This window comes from Schistocerca cancellata, chromosome 8 (assembly GCF_023864275.1).
Source record: "Schistocerca cancellata isolate TAMUIC-IGC-003103 chromosome 8, iqSchCanc2.1, whole genome shotgun sequence".
In the NCBI taxonomy this organism is placed as follows: Eukaryota; Metazoa; Arthropoda; class Insecta; order Orthoptera; family Acrididae; genus Schistocerca; species Schistocerca cancellata.
In genome coordinates, this window is record NC_064633.1 from 500,296,286 (window position 1) to 500,320,394 (window position 24,109).

The 24,109-nt window shown below is 44.9% G+C and overlaps 1 protein-coding gene across 1 annotated transcript; it reads right to left on the reverse strand.

Moving 5' to 3' along the window:
• Positions 1 to 8,915: 8,915 nt before the first annotated feature.
• Positions 8,916 to 10,718, reverse strand: LOC126095060 (G-protein coupled receptor dmsr-1-like). The gene has a single exon (XM_049909743.1). The coding sequence runs from the start codon at positions 10,077 to 10,079 to the stop codon at positions 8,916 to 8,918; it is 1,164 nt and encodes a 387-aa protein (XP_049765700.1). The 5' UTR covers positions 10,080 to 10,718.
• Between the last annotated feature and the right edge of the window lie 13,391 nt (positions 10,719 to 24,109).

Consider the following 24,109-nt stretch of genomic DNA (forward strand, 5'->3'; position numbering starts at 1 on the left):
AAAAATTCAGTAACCTGGTAAATTTTATGACGACAGCAGCGCTGCGCCTCGGCCCTGTATTCTGAATAAGAAAAGGAAAAATTCTTACCTCAATAAAAACTGCGAATATATCTGCTCTTGGGTAAAACCTTTTCGACACAGTTTCGTGCAATGCTGGCCTACATTTTTTTTTTTTTTTTTTTTTTTGATTCTTGGGAGGAATGATCACGCATTGGAAATATTCTTTAAATTGAAATGAATGATTTTCTTTAAAAAAATTACTTTATATTATAAAAATTATTATTGGGGAATTTTTTTAAAGAAATTAATTGACAGTTAATATACATTACTAGATATGCGCAAGGCTGCTTCTTTACCTTCTACAATAATACTCATCCTCCAAAGTCCCGACCAGAGCAGACTGCCGACACGCGCAGGCACGCGCCGACTACTGTCGACAACTGCAGACTACTGAAGACTACTGCCGACTACTGTCGACAAGCGACAAGCAACAACTAATTACATACTACTCTCTGGTCAGAGACTCTGCCATGCCTCGCCCATCGCCGGCAACGCATACGTCTTACAATTGTCTTAGCTGTGTTGGGAAAGTACCAGAGTTCCAAGTGATAATAGAAAGCACTGATGCTCAAATTGTTATAGGCGCTGAAAGCTGGCTAAAGCCGGACATCAGCTCAACCGAAATTTTTGCGAATAACCTAACGGTGTTCCGAAAGGATAGGCTAAACATGGTTGGCTGTGGCGTGTTTGTTGCTGTCAGAAGTAGTTTAACTTGTCGCGAAATTGAAGTAGATACTTCCTGTGAGTTAGTATGGAATGAGGTCATTGTTGGCAACCGGAATAAAATAATAATTTGATCCTTTTACCGACCTCCCAATTCATATGATACAGTTGTTGAAAGGTTTAAAGAAAACTTGAGCTTGATTTCAAACACGTAACCGACTCATACGATGATAGTTGGTGGTGACTTTAATTTACCCTCGATATGTTGGCGAAAATACATGTTTAATTCCGGAGATACGCATAAAATATCATCCGGAATTCAGCTAACCGAATTCTCTAAAAATTATTTCGAGCAGTTAGATCACGAGCTCACTCGAGTTGTGAAAACACACTTGACCTCTTAGCAACAAATATTCCTGAGTTAACAACGAGCATCAAAACCGATTCAGGGATTATTGAACACAGGGCTGTCGTAGCAAGAATGAATATTGTAATCCTCAAATCCTCGAAAAATAAGCGAAAAATATACCTATTCAAAAAAGCAGATAAAAATTCACTTGCCGCCTTCCTGAGAGACAATCTCGACTCATTCCACATTAATAAGTGTATACCAGATGTGGCTTAAATTCAAAGAAATAGTATCGGCAGCAATTGAGGGATTTATACCAAATAAATTAACAAATGACGGAGCTGATCCTCCTTGGTACACAAAACGGGTTAGAACACTGTTGCAGAAACAACGAAACAAACATGCCAAATTTAAACAGACGCAAAATCCCCAAGATTGGCGATCTTTTATAGAAGCTCGAAATTTAGCGCGGACTTCTATGCGAGATGCCTATAACAGTTTCCACAATGAAACTTTGTCTCGAAACCTGGTAGAAAATCCAAAGAGATTCTGGTCGTATGTGAAGTATGTTAGCGGTAAGAAACAATCAATGCCTTCTCTGCTCAATAGCAATGGAGATACTATCGAAGAAAGTGCTGCCAAAATATAGTTACTAAACCCAGCCTTCCGAAATGCCTTCACAAAAGAAGACGAAGTAAATATTCCAGAATTCGAATCGAGAACAGTTGCCAAAATGAGTAACGTAGAAGAAAATATCCTCGGAGTAGTGAAGCAACTTAAATCACTTAGTAAAAGCAAGTCTTTTGGTCCAGACTGTATACCAATTAGGTTCCTTTCGAAGTATGCTGATGCATTAGCTCCATACTTAACAATCATATACAACCGTTCGCTCGACGAAAGATCCGTACCCAAAGACTAGAAAGTTGCACAGGTCACACCAATATTCAAGAAAGGTAGTAGGAGTAATCCACTAAATTACAGGCCCATATCGTTAACGTCGATATGCAACAGGATTTTAGAACGTATATTTTGTTCGAAGATTATGAATTACCTCGAAGAAAACGGTCTATTGACACACAGTCAACACGTGTTTAGAAAACATCGTTCCTGTGAAACACTACTATCTCTTTATTCACATGAAGTGTTGAGTGCTATGGACAAGGGGTTTCAGATCGATTCCGTATTTCTGGATTTCCGTAAGGCTTTTGACACTGTACCACACAAGCGGCTCGTAGTGAAATTGTGTGCTTATGGAATATCGTCTCAGTTATGTCACTGGATTTGTGATTTCCTGTCAGAGAGGTCACAGTTCGTAGTAATTGATGAAAGTCATCGAGTAAAACAGAAGTGATTTCTGGCGTTCCCCAAGATAGTGTTATAGGCCCTTTGCTGTTCCTTATCTATATAAACGATTTTGGAGACAATATGAGCAGCCGTCTTCGGTTGTTTGCAGATGACGCTGTCGTTTATCGCCTAATAGTCATTAGAAGATCAAAACAAGCTGCAAAACGATTTAGAGGAAATATCGGAATGGTGCGAAAAGTGGCAGTTAATCTTAAATAACGAAAAGTGTGAGGTCATCCACATGAGTGCTAAAAGGAACTCGTTAAACTTCGGTTACACGATAAATCAGTCTAATCTAAAAGCCGTAAATTCAACTAAGTACCTAGGTATTACAATTACGAACAACTTAAATTGGAAGGAACACATAGAAAATGTTGTGGGGAAGACTAATCAAAGACTGCGTTTTATTCTCAGGACACTTGGAAAATGTAACAGACCTACTAAGGAGACTGCCTACCCTACGCTTGTCCGTCCCCTTTTAGAATACTGCTGCGCACTGTGGGATCCTTACCAGATAGGACTGACAGAGGACATCGAAAAAGTTCAAAGAAAGGCAGCACGTTTTGTATAATCGCGAAATATAGGAGAGAGTGTCAAAGAAATGATACAGGATTTAGGCTGGAAATCATTAAAACAAAGGCATTTTTCGTTGCGACGGAATCCCCTCACGAAATTTCAGTCGCCAACTTTCTCCTCCGAATGCGAAAATATTTTTTTGACACCGACTTACAGAGGGAGGAACGATCACCAAGATAAAATAAGGGAAATCAGAGCTCGTACGGAAAGATATAGGCGTTCATTATTTCCGCGCGCTATACGAGATTGGAATAATAGAGAATTGTGAAGGTGGTTCGATGAATCCTCTACTAGGCACTTAAATGTGATTTGCAGAGTATCGATGTAGATGTAGATGAAATGGCCGCCATTCCCCCGCAGGCTTTCAGACGCCTCACTCAAAGTGTCCGCAGCATGGTGCATGGCGTAGCTAGGACGAAACGGTAGACACACTCCGTATTACTCTCATATGTCTAGGGGCTGCATCTAATCGCTACAACGAAAGAGACTTTGTATTCACTTCATAAAATCATCGATAACAAAGTCAATCTGCTTGGAATAGCTCCTGTCCTTTCAAATGAACTTAACTGATATTAAGTCGACATTTCTTATACTTTTAAATAACTTAATGAGCGCTTCGCTAGAACTTTTGCAGTTTTTTGCGGACTCAGACTTCATTGTGCTGTTAACCAATTGAGGTTAATGTCAATAAAATAACGCTACTACCTGCTCTACTTCTAACTGATTTCTTATTATAGAGCAAGAAATTGCATTTCAAGTACAAATTATTTAGCCTAGATATTGTGGAATATTGCACTGTTCCTGTACGTTGACTCATTCCATGCATGCAGTATTTGCGAACACTTAGACAACCATAGAAATCTTATCTTACGAAATTTATGTGTTATTTTGCGCCGGTTGGCGCTTCAGTCTGGAACCGCGCGACCGCTACGGTCGCAGGTTCGAATCCTGCCTCGGCCATGGATGTGTGTGATGTCCTTAGGTTAGTTAGGTTTAAGTAGTTCTAACTTCTAGGGGACTGATGACCTCAGATGTTAAGTCCCATAGTGCTCAGAGCCATTTGAACCATTTTTTATTTCGCTTTCGGCAATGATGTCCACTCATAAAAATATGTCACTCCGTAAGTTTCTGTCTGTATCCGAGACAGCGACGCCAGTACAAAGAACTTACGGTCAAGACATAAACCAACTAAGAGTTACGACGCACCTTACGAAGAGTTTCTTTAATTTGGACACATTAGTAGTCTATTTGACAATGTTAACTGTTCATTTTGATATCTATTACACGGAATATACGACTGTTCTCTTATATGTTTTGTTATAATTATAGCTCCGTAAGCAATTGAGAAATAAATTTTTCAAAAATGAATAGTAAATATATAAATAAAAGCTAAGAAAGAAATTATTTATGATCCAGCTTAATAGGGAATTTAGACGAACAGAAGTACTTAAAAGGAAAGTGTCTAAGTACGTACAGTGTCACGCAAAATAAAGACATCTATACTTATTTGATATGAGTCCATCAAAAGAAATCAGAGATTAGTCGGAAGAAAAATCTTTAATTGCGAGTATGTTTTTTGTTTCACAAAATACAGAGATTGTAACTTCAAATAAAGACGTAAACAACAAGAAACATTTGTTAATAAGTGCTCTCCTCAGTCAAGTTTTCATCGATAAGTGTATAATATCTTACCTTTTGCGTTTTGAATGAAAAAATATACTTCAAATTGGGCTCAGTATCTGAAGTATATTTTCACCATTAGCACCACATATCACGTTCTAACACAAAGTACTTGCTTGTAGTTTTTCTTGCTGTAGTAAATGCAGGAATTAATCGGTGAAATTTTCGTACTGGTTGATCGTATGTTACTTATGGCACAAGCACTGCTGCCAAAGCTGAAAACTACACTCAGTAAGTTTGTTCTGCACTAAAAACATTTCATAGCAAACTGTTTGGTAATCAGTATATGCAGGTACTGAACACAGGCAAACCACGAATACAAAAAATTAAGTGAAAACGTGGCTCCTAGTAATGGTAGAGAGAACGCGGCGTAATGAGAAATTTCAAGCGCTGTTGCACTGAGCCTTCTTTGTAATATAGTCCGTCTTCTAGTCACAGAGAAAACGGAGTGCTGCGTCACAGTTACAATACTGATGTGTCAAGAAAAAGAGCAGTCTGCAGTCAGTGTACTAAACAGTACAAAAATACAGAGACTGGGTACAGCAAAGGTATACAATTGTCTGCGACGTAATCTGTTCTGTAATCAGACGTGTTATGAAGCTTAAGTGCCCAAATTTTCTCTCTCTCCTAACTGTTCTCAAATGAAAAATAATTATTACAAATCTTTTATCGTATTAAAAATAAAGCAGAAAGGATACCGTATGTATTCCGTCAAAAGAACAGGTACCGTTAAAGAAGTACTTTTTCTTTTTTGAAAAAGACTGTGCTAAAAGAGTGGACAGTTCTTAACATTTGTTTGTGAATACATTAATGTCTGTGAATTATTTTACATTGTCTGTCAGACTGCTGGTAAGTATAACCATAGTTTATTTTAAACGGAAGCCTCTTTAAATTCAAAGTCAACAGCATTTGGGAAAGGCGCAGCAATTTAAAATGCAGTACGATTATGACTACTGCTGTCATCATGTGGAATGCTGACACATTTGTAGTACTTCAAGGAGAAGCAATAATGCTAACTGTTGGTGGAAACTGGTGTTTCTATATCAGCAGTCGGCACAAAAATTTAGTACGCAAGTGCATGAGTTACTGCGTGAATCGTTTCATGGCAAAGCAGTAATCTTTATTGCAGTGCGAATCATCGACGAGAGTAGTAGTAGATGCACATTGCAAATAACATTGGATAAATACTCGCGACTATAGGTACTTGGTAAACGTAATTACTGCTGAATAAAAACAATTAACCCACGAAGTTTGAATTCTTTTGGGAATTACGTATTGTAATAAAATTAACACTGGTAATCAGCGCATCTGTTCAAAATTCTGCAAAACTGTAGCGCGGTGACGCATATCAAATGCTTTGCAGTGAAACAAATACAGAGGTAAATGACTTAGCTCGCGATTATATTTATAACTTGTGAATATAGTGAGGTTTTATAAAATCTACATACGAGGAGAAGAAAGTTTTGTAGTATCGTTAATTTGCAGAACATAATAAGCGCTGCCATATACCAGACTTGGCATATTGTAATATGTCTCGGTTACCGTATTTCCAACGGAAAGTGCTAAGAACATCCCACCTCATGCGGGACAGAATTATTTATTGTTACTTTTCCCAAGCAGGATTAGCAGTTCTTTACTGCCTTCAGAAGATAATTGTTTACTGCATCACGTAAAAGTAACTGCTGTGTTGCCCTGAAAACGTCAGACAGCACCTGTCCACAGCTTCACGTAGTTTTCAGAGTTTCATCCCTGGCCAGACATGCCCTTTGTGTACGAGATGAGGATTGCATTAAGTGTATGCTTCACATCCATGTAATTTTGTTTGGCAATGATATGACATTACTGGCACTTTGCATTATACGCTTGAGTCATTGTTATAGGGAGATTGTTAATAAGCTGAAAATGTCAATGAAAATGTCACATCACATCGATGAGAAAGTGGTTTGTGTAAGAGCTTTAATAAATCGAATTTTATGCGATTAATACATTTAATTATTTTAGCACCGTCTCTGAGAGGAATAAAAGGAAGAAAACATGATGTGGTTTGCAGCCTGATACAACCACCTGCTACTGTACGCAATTACGATGGCTGTCGTATTCAGGTAGCTTTTGGTTTGGAGTGAAACCTGATGCGGATATTTCCACAACTGAATATGGTGTCACCGATAGTCGAACCAACGAGTCCATGTCAGTAACTAGCGGCGGGAACTGCTGCTCTGTAGAGACGATCATTTGATCAGCGACGGCATTTGTCAGTCTCACTAAGCTCATAAAAGTTGTTCCTTCGTAGGAAAAATGAGCTGTGGTCCACTGAAAGATTGTAAGGGCGGGGGAGTATGGCTGGGAGTTGGGTAACCGAGAGTAACTGCCAGGAGATGGACGCACAGAAAGCATTTGCTATGCTGCAGCCTCAGGACGAATTCGGCACGGTATTGTGGCCTGATTTTAGATTTCGATAAGTAATGTATCTAATTTACCGCAATATGTCGGTGGTAGACAAAGAGCATACACAGAAATGGAGAAAAGAGGGAAGGAAGGTAGATTCAGAGCTTCAGTATGCAGTCTAGTACGTGGTCATTGGTCACGAAAGGAAAGTCCGGGTTGTCAAAGAGAAAGGAGGAAAATACGTAGTGGAAGTGTGCTGGCAGTTGGCGTAAGTATTTTATGGAATGCACGTAAGACGTAATTTTATCGAGAATATTAAACTCTGAGAAAGATACAGTATGAACATTTTACTACCATCAATACGAGGTATTAGCAACTTTTATGTAAGGCACCAAACAGTTGCCGACAGAATGCAGCACAGAAAGTGAAATTTCCTTCCACCCTCGCAGTCGCAGCTGCCTCAACCAGATGAAGTAATGGAGAATGTAACAGGTGTTGTTCAGGGTGGTGTAGCAAATGTCCACTTCGTAGTGATAAAAAAAAGGTTTCCACGCCTCACATCTATCTGAAAGAGTCTTTAAGCGAGAAAGACCACTCGGCAGAACGTGGTCCGGTGTCAGTATAACCAACAAAACTGTATGGGAATGCATGTAACATTAAGAGCCTGATAGGTGTGAACCAATACCCTCCAGGATAGCCGAGAGACCCGCCAGGATAGCCGAGAGCGCTAATGCGCTGCTTCCTGGAGTCGGGTAGGCGTGCCGGCCCCGTATCGAATCCGCCCAGCGAATTAACGACGACGGCCGGTGTGCCGGCCAACCTGGATGTGGTTTTTCGGCGGTTTTCCACATCCTGCTATGTGAATACCGGGCTGGTTCCCACGTGACGCCTCAGTTACACGACTCGCAGACATTTGAAACACATTCACACAGTTTCACGATTTACACTCGACACAGACAGCTGGGGTACACTAATTCCGTCCTGGGGGGTATAGGGTGGCGCCAGAAGGGCATCCGGCCACCCCTTAAAATTCACCATGGCAAATGCGTACTTAACCCTGCCTACCCTGCGCACAATGCAGGATAAAGGCAGTAGCAAAAGAAAGAAAGAAATAAAGGTGAGAATAAATTAAATTACGACGACATCCGGTGTGCTGGTCAACCTGGCTGTGGTTTTTAGGCGGCTTTCCACATCCTGCTAGGTGAATGCCGGGCTGGTTCCCACGTCCTGCCTCAGTTACACGACTGGTAGACATTTGAAACACATTCACACTATTTCACGATTTACACTCGACGTAGACAGCTGGGGTACACTGATTCCGTCCCGAGGGGTACGGGGTGGCGGCAGAAGGGTATCCGGCCACGCCTTAAAATTCACCGTGCGAAATCCGTACTTGGCCCTGCGCACAATGCGGGATAAAGGGAGTAGCAAAAGAAAGTAAGAGAGGTGTGAATCAATTAAAGTTGTGTGTCGGGTGAGGAATGAGGCAGAAGTCGAAAGTTCGTCGGCCGCCCTGTACGGCACTGTGTGGGTTCTGTGGCGGCGGGTGAAGGACGAGCCAGCTCTGTATATCGCAGCCGGTGAAAGTTCCACCGTCGTCGTCTCCGCCTCGGCTGCATCCGGCGACTTGCCCGTTCGACGACCTCCTCGCAAGTTTCGAACGCGCCACGCGTGCGACGACGTCGGCGGCAGAGTTGCGGACGGGTGAGACGGGCCATCGGTCGCGGACAGCCGGCGGCAGGAGCCGGCGTCAGCAGCGGACGTCGCCGATGACGAACGGGGCGCCGTCGCCGCCTCCGCCCGCGCCGCCCCCGCCGCAGCGGCGCGCGCCGTCCGCCGACCGGCAGCGGCGCACGTGCTAGAGCTGCGTCACCTGCGTCGCGTTGTTGGTGGTGGTGTTGTTGGCGTCGTGCGACGCTTCGACCGGGATCCACCTGTCGAGCGCGCGCGGCCGGAAGAGCTGGCAGAAGGTGACCCGGAACTGGCGGCTCATGCTGCAGTAGAGCACGAAGTTGACGGCCGAGTTGAGCAGCGCCAGGCCGTCCATGAGCTCGCCCAGCGGCACGTAGCACTCGGCGAAGAAGCGCTGGCCCAGCAGGCCGCTGAGCAGCCCGAGCACGCCCTGCGGCAGCTCGGTGGCCAGGAAGAGCAGCAGCACGGCGAGCAGCATGCGCGTCGTGCGCTCCGTCTGGCGCTCCTTGGCCGGCTGGCGCGCGGCGGCGGCGAGCGCCAGCTGGCGGCGGCGGCGCTTCGTCTCGAGCAGCGCGGCCACGATGCGCAGGCTGAGCGCGGTGAGCGCGGCGCACGGCGCCAGCTTCACCGCCACGGCGTACACCCAGAAGTTGAGGTCGGCCAGCAGGCCGCCGGCGGCGCGGCTGAGCCGGCTCATCTGCACGACGTGCAGCGTGGCGCCGCGCTCGCGCACCTCGGCCACCTCGAAGGCGAGGAAGTGCGGCGCGCACAGCAGCGGGCCCAGCAGGTAGGCGGCGGCGACGGCGGCCAGCGTGCGCGCCACGCCCACCTGGCCGCGCCGCGGGTGCGCCACCGCCAGGTAGCGCCACACGGCCAGCTCCACCGTCAGCAGGATCGACACCGTGTGGCACACCTGCGCGAAGTTCGAGTGGAACAGCACGAAGACGGCCCACGCGTACGTGTAGGTGCGCGCGCGCGGCCGCTTCAGCAGGTACGTGTGCAGCGCGTACGGCACGTACTCCACCATGACGAGCAGGTCGGCGACGGCGAGCGCCGTCAGGATGCTGTTGGTGGCGGACACCATCTCGCGGCGCGTCAGCACCGCGATGTTCAGCGAGTTGGCCACCGAGCCGAAGACGCACACCAGCAGGCTGAGGTAGCCGTGCACCTCGCGGTAGCCGGCCTGGAAGTGCTCCAGGCCCGGCCCGCAGAACTGCGCCTCCGACGTCCCGTTCGCGACGTCCGCTTCGCCCGTCAGTGTCTCGTTCGAGGTCGTCCCGTTCAGCACCTCCTCGGACACCGCCAAGATCGCCTCCGTCGTCGTCGTCATTGCGTAGCCTAGACTCCCACTGTTGTTACACGAGAGGAGTCACGGACAGTCGACACCATTTTCACAATTCTTCGCGAAATATACATCTTTTCTGATGACGTCGCAGGTAAAATCCCGAAGCTTACAGCTGTGCTAGACTACTTTTAATAAATGTCCTCGAACTCTATTGACGATAATATTCTTCCTCTGCCACTGTTACCTCTCATCTCTTCCTTGCACAAAATTAATCGTCGTATATCCTCCTCTGGCGAAAAACGTAACAGCAAATGAGTAGGTTTGGCGACCTCTCGACGGTATTGTCACTGATGTCCGACAGAAGCTGCCCAATTGCCACGTCTTCTGCTCTACCGTAACAATGTCGGCGTAGTAAGTCCACCACTCTTGAAGCAAATTTTCTTACAGTCCCAAACTTGGCACTTCATACCACCGATAAGAATAGCAGTCTCGTCACAAGACGGTCGAAGGCTTCGCCGCTATGCAAATTCACACCTCGCGTCTAAAGTAACGAAAATTTTCGCTGCAGAGCTACTCTGTATTTGGAGACGGATGGGGAGGTTTCAGGTGAACACCGGGCCCAGCTGCTGTCCCGACACGACGCCGGCAGGGGGCGCTGCGCGTCGCCACTGCACCTGGCGTCGGCGTCGGCGTCGGCAGCCGGCGGCGGACTGCCACTGCCACTGCCTCTGCTTCTGCCACTGCCACGCCACGCGCCTCTGCCGCCAGGCGGGGTGTGCGCCTGCGCCGCCTCCACGCGGCCTCCCCGACTGGTGCGCATGCGCGCCCCACCGGCCGGCGACTCCCGCGTGTCCGGCGAATGTTTGGCGACACTCGGGGACCGCCGGCCGCCGCAGACGCCCAAACAGCCGCTGCCCACGTAGGGCCTCGGCGTATTCCCCAGCGTGCGACTGAGGACACTGCAGTCCGCGTGCGCAGTCGAGCAGAGGGTACAACATAATTAGCATTATCAAATGGCTCTAACCACCATGAAACTTGACATCTGAGGTCATCAGTCCCCTAGACTTAGAACTACTTAAACCTAACTAACCTAAGGACATCACACAACACCCACTCATCACGAGGCAGAGAAAATCCCTGACCACGCCGGGAATCGAACCCGGGAACCCGGGCGCTGGAAACGAGAACGCTACCGCACGACCACGAGCTGCGGACGGTTCCGAACTGAAGCGCCTAGAACCGCTCGGCCACATCGGCCGGCAATTAGCATTATCATTCTGAGTTGATTTCTCCAGCTATATACTACTACGCGAGCCGCTGTACATTGCACGTGAAATGTGTCTTCTTATAGGACGACTAATCAATAAGTTACATCCAATAATATCCATACAGCAGACTCTGTACACAATTTATTAAATTGCCAATACTAAACATTTTTAAATAACAACAAATACATATAACTTACAAAACTTAACAAACGGTTAAAGCGTGAGCTTTTAAAACAGTAACGGCGGCTTGCCACCATAACATCAAGAAAATTGTACAACAGTGATTTTAGAGTTTATCCAAAACAAAAAATCCAATAATAAGTTAATTGGCATTACAAATTTAAAATGATTTATATAAAAAACCTTGAGAAAGATAATGGTGCTTGGCACCATAAAATGAAAGAAACGCAACACACAACCAATAAATATAATAACAAAATAATAATTTGGTACAACCAAAGGACAAGAGCAACTCCCAACGCAATCACAGACAAGCGAGCTCTCAACACTTTGGAGCCTTCCCACTGGAAACGGTCCCCGAAATAAACCGCTGAGAGCTCCCCGACATGCCTCCCACAACTTCCCACCACTCTCGCACCTGTAACACACGACAGATAATATCAACACAAGATAAAATTCAAAAATACAGTATAACATCCCGACAGCACATGATAACCACAGCGCCGTTAACTCGGGCGCTCTTAATAAGTGCCGGAAGCCAACACACACGAATCTCAAACAATTCTCGCTTCCTAAAACGAAACAATAAAGGCCAAGCGCACATGAATAGTCAAACCACAGTCTTAGAAGTGCCTTAACGACACCAAACGCGACTATTCCACCAAGTTAATAATAACATAGTAAAAAAAAATATAGAACATACCACTAAATGCTGTTACACAACCAAATTGACTAGATTGTGTTGTTCAGGTCCCAGAAGACCATATATACCAAGCAGCAGTAATTCACTATGTATATACTGTACAAAACCGCCCTTCTTAGGCAGACTTTACCTAACACATCAAATGCCAAATATACCTCACATGAACGCAACTCCGGGCAGGACTCCAGTACCAACAAATATCGTAACGAGCCACACACACAGCAAAAAGTTCCAACAACACCGTCCCACATCAGAAAAGTTCAGAAACCGCTGCTGGAGCTTCCAGGGGAAAATCTGAAGAGCCAACCGAGCCCACACCCTAAGCTGGCAGACGACTCCAAAATTCAACAACTAGTTGTCTCCGGTCCAGAGTATCACAGGACCCCACCGGACCTCCACATCAGACAGGCAGACAGAACAAGTACGCCGACTCCAATTAATCACCACCGCATGGCCAGCACAGCGGAGATTCGCCTCTGCCCCAGACCACTCTGCTTATATTGCGAGGCACAACAACCTTAGCGCTAGTCACCAGCAGGTCAGGCAGAGTGAACTTCACGTTCCGTGCAATCTCCGGAAAACCAACTACCCTCTCGCTTTCCGCCGGCCACCGCAAACACACGCCAGCGACGTCATAGCAAATCGCCACCGGAGCGCCACCCGCACCAGGACAGCGAACTATAATCGATTACAGTGCGCGCTCTGAACAAGATCACAGGTTAGCGGAGCGCGCCATATCAGCACGGAGCAAGGTGCATCATACCAATATTATAACTTTTCTCTCCTGTTCCACTCGTGTGCCGAACGAAGGAAAAACGATCGTCTACATGTCTCTGTACGTACACTAATCTTTCCTGTCTTATTCTCGTGAATCCTATGCGATTCCTTAGTCATAGCATTTGCAATGTTATGTGAGCCTCACTGCCGGTTTTTTGTAACTAATCTGTGTCTGATTTTATTCTGAGAAGCTCAGAAATGTATGTAAATACCGTAAATGTAAATCTGATTCAAAAAGTACTTGAAGTGAAGTGAAACGCAGCTGGACAGCAACAAACCCTTAGCGCGCAATGCCCGAAACGATAGTAGTTGTGAATCTTTGAGTATGGACTCTAAAAAAAGACAATTCATTTATTAAAACAAAAAAAAATTGTTAATCTGTATCTTGTGGAAAGAGGACGTATTGCTTTGCTGTCGCTCAGAACATATTATTACATTTAATGAAAATAGATATTTTAGTGATAAAACCGAGTGAAGTATGTGTAAGAGTTGCCAAAAATTTATGTATACAAATTTTCTGGAAGTGAAGAATAGAAATATCTTGCTTTTTGAAAAGGAAGTGAACTTCATTGTCGTCGCCGTCTATCAATCGACAGAATTTAACTGGATTATGTTCTTGTACAATAGTATAGTGCTGAACTCCATCGACCAATTTTGATGTAGCAGGACGTGTAGTTTGAAGGAAGTTTGTGTGCTAAGAAATCTCCTTTTCTCACGAAAAGCAGATTGCTGTTTGATCTTATTTACCTACAACAGTGGTCGCTTAGGTATGAAAAGCTTCGAAAACTTGGGCTCAAAGCTATCCGCAACACGGCCAAGTAACTAACAGAGTCGTATTTTAAACCTTAAAGAAGAATAACTTTCTCCAAATTGCACTACGTCAACTACTAGTGCAGAAGCTGATCATTCAAGGAGGCAGCAACCAAAATTCAGATACCAGTTACGACTTAAAGTAAAAATCTCAATCACAAATAAATCTCTCTCTCTCTTTCTCTCCGAAGGCATATATAAATATTCATATTATTTAAAAAAATGCCATTTTTATACATTCTAATGGCACAGTCTCTTTCGAATAAAGATTATCTAAATTTACTCAAAAGGATTTACCTGAACTAAGTCGTCTTCATTCTAGAGATTCCCATAAAAGTTGACCGAGCATTTCTGTTACAGTTTCGTGTGGGATACAGCGACCTGTTAAGATCGTAGCAGCGCGTTTCCGAATTCGTTCGACGCTTGCTGTCTTGGCTAGTCGATAAGGAGCCCAATCACCTCAACAGCAGCCCAGAGTTGGTCGCACCAGCGCCTTGTATCCGACTTCCTTTCTAGATGCTTTACAATTTCCCAGTACCATTCCACTGCCCTTCACTAATACCGATAACACACGATCGTTCCGTTTTATATCGCTCCTCAGTATTACCCCTAGATACTTACACAACGTGACGTGCTCACGGCGTTGACCACTAATAAGTCTAGGAGTGTGCTAAGTGTTGCGTAGTAGTCATAGGCGAGGTGTAGCCCTAAACTCCACGAAATTCCGGGGTCACACTACCACGGCAATAGCATCTTGAAATCTAATGAAAATGTGTTAGAAGTCATAGAGAACTTAGGACCTTGTGTGGATTCAGAAGTGAGAATGTGGGTGTGGCAATAAATATTTTGGATAGGAACTTTGGTACGATATATGACGACCTAGACAAAGTAGCTGAGGACGACATTTGTGACGGCTGATTTTGGGCAGGTTGCGTTGGCACCATCTGGGAGTGTTGGGAAACGATGCTTTACACGGCGGAGCCTGCACCTGAACGGAGCTGCAAGGGACAGGTTGGTTAATCTCATTAGGAAAAGCATAGTGAATTGGTTTCTGGACTCACACGTTCGAATACCGGCTGTAGGTAGGAGACCAATGCCTTTTTTTAGAACAGACCCGGACAACAGTTGCAACTGATTTAGCTAATATCCCCATCACAATAGGAACTTCTCCAGTCAGCTCACAAAATACCGAGTCTATCACAGCAAAAGGCTTGCTTATTAGGCATCAGAAAATAAAGAAGCCACGAGGACAAGTCACACCGGAATTCATACAGATCTAAAAATCCTTCATCAAAACATTCAGTCAGTAAAAAATAAAATACACTAGTTTAACGTTCAGACTTCAGGTTGTACTGTAATTTGCGTCACAGAACAACATATAACGTTATACTCTTATAAGAGAGAAAATTACTGTTTTAGGACTTCCCTAGAGCGGGGCGATCGTGCATACACATGAAAAATTCAACGTCTAGTTTGCTGGATGCTCTGCTACTTGTATGATATTGGTACACAGCTACTGCGTGAGGTTGTCTACGAGGAGGAGGAGGAATAGATCCAAGTTATGGTCGAACATCATCCGTGACAAAAATATTTATCTAACATTTTTTGCTTCAAGGTTCAATCAAAACAAGTAATAAAATTTACTTGTAAGCTTTCAAGAATGAATTAAAATAAACACGTTAAGAACGACAACATGTCTCAAGAGAATTTCATAAATATGTACTTCCCCAACATTTTGCGGTCTTTGAAACAAAATATGTGACCCTCAACTATGTACCCTCAGATTCAGAGTTGAAATATTAAATGTTCCGGCTGGTTTCGTTGCCTAGGGGCTTTGAAATGGTATCAATACGTGGATGACACCTTTGTGATATGGAATCATGCTGAAGAGGAACTGAGTGAATTTTTTGGTGCACATCAACAGTTTCAGTCCAAAGATACAATTCACCATGAAGAAAGAGAGTAATGGACAACTAAATTTTTCGGATGTGTTGGTTATTAAACGGGCAGATGGGACTTTAGGCCACAAGGTATATAGGAAAGACACACACACCGATCGTTACCTACATAAGGATTCGAATCATCATCCTAGGCAGAAGAGAGGAGTCATAAAAACTTTAGTGGATAGGGCTAATAACATCTGTGAGCCAATTTATTTGCAAGAAGAATTAAGCCATTTGCGAACGGCTTTCAAGAGAAATGGGAACACTGACAACGAAATAGATCGAGCACTCCACCCTAGAAGAAAAGTGTCCGAAAATACACGACAACAACAACCGTCGGCTGGAAAAGTTTTTCTTACATTTATTCATAACATCACGGACCGTATTGGGAAAGTTTTGGCCAAGTTTCAAGTGGAGACGGTCTTTCGACCTACCAAGAAAATTAGTGAAAGCTTAAGATCGGTGAAAGACGCACGACACCCCTTAGCTACCCCAGATGTGTATAAAATTCCGTGTAGCTGTGGCATGGTTTATACTGGAACAACTAAAAGGAGTGCTAATACCCGCCTAATGGAACACAAAAGGAACTGTAGATTGGTAAAAATTGACAAATCAGCTGTAGCGGAACACGTTTTCAAAGACGGTGATCACGAAATAAAATTTAGTGAGACAAACGTGATAGTTAGGACCTCACATTATTATACCCGCATGTCTAGAGAAACTATAGAGATCTATAAGCACGAAAATAATTTTAATAAAAAAGAAGAAGGATTAAAACTAGAGAACATATGGCGGTCGACTCTGTACCAGCGAAGTGACTATCGATTACCTATAATCGAGAGACATGGCACTAGCCAGAGGTAGTTTTAAATCCGAAAGCACGTGATGAGTGGTGGCGCCATCTAAGCGCTCTATACAGGGTGTTACAAAAAGGTACGGCCAAACTTTCAGGAAACATTCCTCACACACAAAGAAAGAAAATATGTTATGTGGACATGTGTCCGGAAACGCTTACTTTCCACGTTAGAGCTCATTTTATTACTTCTCTTCAAATCGCATTAATCATGGAATGGAAACACACAGCAACAGAACGTACCAGCGTGACTTCAAACACTTTGTTACAGGAAATGTTCAAAATGTCATCCGTTAGCGAGGATACATGCCTCCACCATCCGTCGCATGGAATCCCTGATGCGCTGATGCAGCCCTGGAGAATGGCGTATTGTATCACAGCCGTCCACAATACGAGCACGAAGAGTCTCTACATTTGGTACCGGGGTTGCGTAGACGAGAGCTTTCAAATGCCCCCATAAATGAAAGTCAAGAGGGTTGAGGTCAGGAGAGCGTGGAGGCCATGGAATTGGTCCGCCTCTACCAATCCATCGGTCACCGAATCTGTTGTTGAGAAGCGTACGAACACTTCGACTGAAATGTGCAGGAGCTCCATCGTGCGTGAACCGCATGTTGTGTCGTACTTGTAAAGGCACATGTTCTAGCAGCACAGTTAGAGTATCCGGTATGAAATCATAACGTGCTCCATTGAGCGTAGGTGGAAGAACATAGGGCCCAATCAAGACATCACCAACAATGCCTGCCCAAACGTTCACAGAAAATCTGTGTTGATGATGTGATTGCACAATTGCGTGCGGATTCTTGTCAGCCCACACATGTTGATTGTGAAAATTTACAATTTCATCACGTTGGAATGAAGTCTCATCCGTAAAGAGAACATTTGCACTGAAATGAGGATTGACACATTGTTGGATGAACCATTCGCAGAAGTGTACCCGTGGAGGCTAATCAACTGCTGATAGTGCCTGCACACGCTGTACATGGTATGGAAACAACTGGTTCTCCCGTAGCACTCTCCATACAGTGACGTGGTCAACGTTACCTTGTACAGCAGCAACTTCTCTGACGCTGACATTAGGGTTATCGCCAACTGCACGAAGAACTGCCTCGTCCACTGCAGGTGTCCTCGTCGTTCTAGGTCTTCCCCAGTCGCGAGTCATAGGCTGGAATGTTCCGTGCTCCCTAAAATGGTTCAAATGGCTCTGAGCACTATGCGACTTAACATCTGAGGTCATCAGTCCCCTAGAACTTAGAACTACTTAAACCTAACTAACCTAAGGACATCACAGACATCCATGCCCGAGACAGGAGTCGAACCTGCGACCGTAGCAGTCGCGCGGTTCCGGACTGAAGCGCCTAGTACCGCTTGGCCACCGCGGCCGGCCGTGCTCCCTAAGACGCCGATCAATTTCTTCGAACGTACCGCGCCACGGCTATTGCCCCGTGCTGATCCATACATCAAATGGGCATCTGCCAACTCCGCATTTGTAAACATTGCACTGACTGCAAAACCATGTTCGTGATGAACACTAACCTGTTGATGCTACGTACTGATGTGCTTGATGCTAGTACTGTAGAGCAATGAGTCGCATGTCAACACAAGCACCGAAGTCAACATTACCTTCCTTCAATTGGGCCAACAGGCGGTGAATCGAGGAAGTACAGTACATACTGACGAAACTAAAATGAGCTCTAACACGGAAATTAAGCGTTTCAGGACACATGTCCACATAACATCTTTTCTTTATTTGTGTGTGAGGAATATTTCCTGAAAGTTTGGCCGTACCTTTTTGTAACACCCTGTATAAGCAGAACCTCCAGCGCCTAGGAGCCAGTCGCCGACTCACCTCAGAAGATGTTGCCCGCAGTAGGCAACGAAACGTCAGGAAGGAGAAGCAGTTTTATATATGGACCACGGCAATTCAGCCCGGAAGTTTTAATTAATGAACCGTTTCGATTTTAGAAATTCGTTGCTGGATATTACTTGCATAATTTACAGTCAGATACTAAACTTTAATAAAGGTATTGAAAATCTGATTACACCACAGGATCGTCGTGCAAATAATGGTAATGTACATGTTTCTTTTTGAGGTATTATCATTCCTCTGGCTACTATTAATTTCTACATGAACTGTGAAATGTCTGCCATTATGGTTTCACAAAGTCCGCCATCTTTTGCAGTCCCGGCATACAAATCCCCTACAGCGACACAAAGCACAGTTCCCGACACAGCGTCAACATGGAATTCCCAGCCACGCAGTTGGCCTGGACCACGAGCTGCGGCTCCCCTCCTGCTCCGGCTAACGTTCGGCACCACGCGGTTGCTGACGAGCCCCGTCTTGCCGAGCGCAAACTTTGAACTTAGAATAGTTTCAGGGCGCCACAACTCGTCCGTTACCTCACAAAGTGTTGCAGATTTTACTTTGCATTCAAGTAAGACTTCAATACACTGTCACGTTGACTCACATTATACTGTTAGAAACATAGGAAACGATAAATGTTGTATACGGTTATGAAAATATCTATGTTCAAAGACAACAAATAAGCTTTGCACTTAACTATGATAGTTGTGGAAGCCAGTAGTTTTAACAGCGTACATCACAGAGGCAAAGAAATTTGTTTCAGTGCCTTGAGAATTCATTGCTATTAACTAAATTTCATTTCCTACACTACTGGCCATTAAAATTGCTACACCACGATGATGACGTGCTACAGATGCGAAATTTAACCGACAGAAAGAAGATGCTGTGATATGCAAATGAGTAGTTTTTCAGAGTATTCACACATGGTTGGCGCCGGTGGCGACACCTACAACGTGCTGACATGAGGAAAGTTTCCAACCGATTTCTCATACACAAACAGCAATAGACCGGCGTTGCCTGGTGAAAAGTTGTTGTGACGCCTCGTGTAAAGAGAAGAAATGCGTACCATCACGCTTCCGACTTTGATAAACGTCGGATTGTAGCCTATCGCGATTGCGGTTTATTATATCACGACATTGCTGCTCGCGTTGATCGAAATCCAATGACTGTTAGCAGAATATGGAATCAGTGGGTTCAGAAGTGTAATATGGAACGCCGTGATGGATCCCCGCTTCCCACGCCCGGGTTCCCGGGTTCGATTCCCGGCGGGGTCAGGGATTTTCTCTGCCTCGTGATGGCTGGGTGTTGTGTGCTGTCCTTAGGTTAGTTAGGTTTAAGTAGTTCTAAGTTCTAGGGGGCTGATGACCATAGCTGTTAAGTCCCATAGTGCTCAGAGCCATATGAACCATTTTTGCTGGATCCCAAAGGCCTCGTATCACTAGCAGTCGCGATGACAGGCATCTTATCCGCATGGCTGTAACGGATCGTGCGACCACGTCTCGATCCCTGAGTCAACAAATGGGGACGTTTGCAAGACAACAACCATCTGCACTAACAGTTCGACGACGTTTGCAGCAGCATGGACTATCAGCTCGGAGACCATGGCTGCGGTTACCCTTGATGCTGCATCACAGACAGGAGCGCCTGCAATGGTGTACTCAACGACGAACCTGGGTGCACGAATGGCAAAACGTCATTTTTTCGGATGAATCCAGGTTCTGTTTGCAGCATCATGATGGTCGCATCCTTGTTTGGCGACATCGCGGTGAACGCACATTGGAAGCGTGTATTCGTCATCGCCATACTGACGCATCACCCGGCGTGATGTTATGGGGTGCCGTTGGTTACACGTCTCGGTCACCTCTTGTTCGCATTGACGGCACTTTGAACCGTGGGCGTTACATTTCAGATGTGTTACGACCCGTGGCTCTACCCTTCATTCGATCCCTGCGAAACCCTACATTTCAGCAGGATAATGCACGACCGCTTGTTGCAGGTCCTGTAAGGTCCTTTCTGGATACAGAAACTGTTCGACTGCTGCCCAGGCCAGCACATCCTCCAGATCTCTCACCAATTGAAAACGTCTGGTCAATGGTGGCCGAGCAACTGGCTCGTCACAGTACGCCAGTCAATACTCTTGATGAACTGTGGTATAGTTTTGTAGCAGCCGGCCGGAGTGGCCGTGCGGCTCTAGGCGCTACAGTCTGGATCCGAGCTACCGCTACGGTCGCAGGTTCGAATCCTGCCTCGGGCATGGATGTGTGTGATGTCCTTAGGTTACTTAGGTTTAATTAGTTCTAAGTTCTAGACGACTGATGACCTCAGAAGTTATGTCGCATAGTGCTCAGAACCATTTGAATCCTTAATCTCTAAATCATGAAACTGGAACAACATGGCTAAGAGCATAATTACACGCCATCGAAGCTCTGTTTGACTCAATGCCCTGGCGTATCAAGGCCGTTATTCCGACCAGAGGTGGACCTATGCAACCAAATTGCGTGAAAATGTAACCAGTTCTGGTATAATATATTTGTCCAATGAATACCCATTTATCATCTGCATTTCGTCTTGGTGTAGCAATTTTATGGGCAGTAGTGTATAATATCATGTAATTATTAGGACATCACCAATTTCTAGTAAACTTTTATGTGACATAAGAACAATGCAAGAATTTATTACAGTACCTATGCTTCAACACGATAGATACAACTAGAATAATTTGTGTGACGAACAATTTAAGAAATTATCTTATCCTTTTTTCTGACAGCTAGTTTACCGATTTACAATTTTCTTGGTACCACAGAATGTTTCACAATGCCACTCACCAAAGGAACAAAAACTTACTAAAACAATGACTGTAAAATTTATTCAACTCCCTAAAAGACACACACACAGATTTCGAAAAATACATAATTAAAAAAAGGCCAAGACAGGTAGAATTTTTTCCCACGGGAGTGCTGTTGATGAAGAAGCAGCGCAACCCACGACCTTCAGAACCCAACCGACTGCAGCCAGGTAGCTGTTCAGCGTAAATGCGACATAGGTTCCACCTGGGTAACGCAATTTTGTGCATGGCGCTAGTAACTGCTAGTATCACCTGGCAAGTAAAAGGGTCTTTAAGTTCAACAAATAAATAAATCATAAACAATCCTTAATCTCTAAATCATGAAACTGGAACAACATGGCTAAGAGCATAATTACACAGCCACATACTAATAAAGGGGCAGAAGCCTAGTCCCGCAGTATCAAAATAATAATAATAAAAATAGCGACTTATTACTACCGGCCGCGGTGGCCATGCAGTTCTAGGTGCTTCAGTGCGGAACCGCGCGACTGCTACGGTCGCAGGTTCGAATTCTGCCTCGGGCATGGATGTGTGTGATGTCCTTAGGTTAGTTAGGTTTAAGTAGTACTAAGTTCTAGGGGACTGATGACCTCAGATATTAAGTCCCATAGTGCTCAGAGCCATTTGAACCATTTGAACTTATTATTGAATACACACCACAATCTTAACAAGGAGGCAAGAAGATTCGCCCGCCACCCACAGTTCAGTTTCAAAACGACGCCCGACGGTGTAACGGTAGCAAGCGGCCCGCCACGCGGGGCGAAAAATGAACAAGATTTTCATGGATGCGCACTGTTGGCAAATGAACTTCGATTACATTATCAGGCAGCGCCTTAAATACCACGCAATCGGCACGAATCGTTTTATTCCAGAATTAACTAGTTAACTAGCAAGCATCAAAGCCATTCACAGTAATAAATGAGATAACTTACATCAAAGTCCTCAAGCTATAAGAAGGTAAGAACATGGTACCTCTTAATTACAGAAAGTCGCAATTTACACTGGTATAATACGTAGCTGGTACAAATCCCCGCAGGCCTCTGAATTCGCACTCAATGTATCGATGAGCGGGGCTTCAGCAAGCAGGAATATTTAGCCAGTATTTTTAAAGTTATAATAGTCGTGAAGGCTGGTAAGGCGTTTAAGTAGGTGGTGACGCACGCAGGAACTTTTTTCGAACCTCACGCTGTCCCCGAATGTACTCAACAGAAGCAAGGTACCTCACTGTAGTTCTAAGACGGCATGCTTCCATCTTAACCGAGGCGCCGCAACCACGGACATCCACAGTGGGAATAACTTCGGCCGCCTCCTGTTCTCCGGAGCCACCAGGATGAATACTTATTCGTAGACACACAGCCCTCAGGTGAAATACTGCAGCCCAGTCGTCCGATAGAGGAATCGCACGGCTCGAATCTCAACACGACCTGCCCGGAGAAACCTTTCCGCTCCGCCGCCTGCCGCCGTCCGAATCATTTCTCCCACTGTCCCTCGTTTACGTCAAAACGGCTCTGCGTAGAGGCATAGATGGCATGCGAAAGACGTACCGCGACCTACCGACACGGTACAGCTCAGACATCTTGCTGACGCACTAGGAGCCGCACTTCAGAAGCGTTTATGTGCCAGACTCGTATTCTAACATAGAGCTCATCAGTGGCAATTGGTACATAAGAAATGAACAAATAAATTCATAGCGACGTGGGCAACGTGAAAACATTATAAACGCACTAAGGGACAACGTAAGATTTCTTAACTACTGTGCACGTTCACAGAAAAAGACTTTTTCGTCAACTATAAATTCTTTATTGTAGTTGGAAATAATATGGATCCAGAGAACATGTAACCCCGCGAAAATTGAAAATTTGTTTGTAGCCTGCACATAACCATGCCTACATGAGCACGATAGGGCCCGTATCTGTCTTACGTCAGCGGTACACAGACGTTTGGACATGTTATAGCTGTGATACTTTTAGCGGCTACATTTCGTGTCGTATCGGACATTGCTGCAGCGGTAGGCAAACTGGAACTGGTGGTGAGGACAAGGTGTCTCACAGTACAGTTCCTTTGTTAGTTCTGACACCTTACCTAGGCACAACTGTCGCAGGCGCACTATGTACGTATCGGTTTCAACTCCCAGATCTTAAGAAAACGAAACATTAACTCGGAGTCCGTACAAGTAAGGTATTCTGATACAGAATTTCAGAATCCAAAGAGTTCTACACAAAGTAATCCCTATCGTCCGCCGCACTCCATTAGCATCACCTCAACCTGATCGAGAAGCTGCTATTAACAACTTTTGTTCTTTGATAATGCAAAATATCATCATAAGTTCTCGCTACGGAACTACCCATTGCAATGTCATCCAGTTCCAAAAAGAACCTTGTTGTTGAACTGTAAATAGTTTCATATCAGTTGTCGTAAACTAAAATCTTACTAATATCTTCTACACAGAAGTGACAAAGGTCATGGGATAGCGATATGCACATATAGTGGTAGTACAGCATACACAAGGAATAAAAGACAGTGCATCGGCAGAGCTGTTATTTGTACTCAAGTAAGGGGTTTGGAAAGATTTCCGACGAAGAAAATGGTTCAAATGGCTCTGAGCACTACGGGACTTAACATCTGAAGTCATCAGTTCCCTAGACTTAATACTACTTAAACCTAACTAACCTAAGGGCATCACACACATACATGCCCGAGGCAGGATTCGAACCTGCGACCGTAGCAGCAGCGCGCTTCCGGACTGAAGCGTCTAGAACCGCTCGGCCACAGCGACCGGCTTTTCCGACGAGATCATGGCCACACGACGGGGATTAATAGACTTTCTAATCGGAG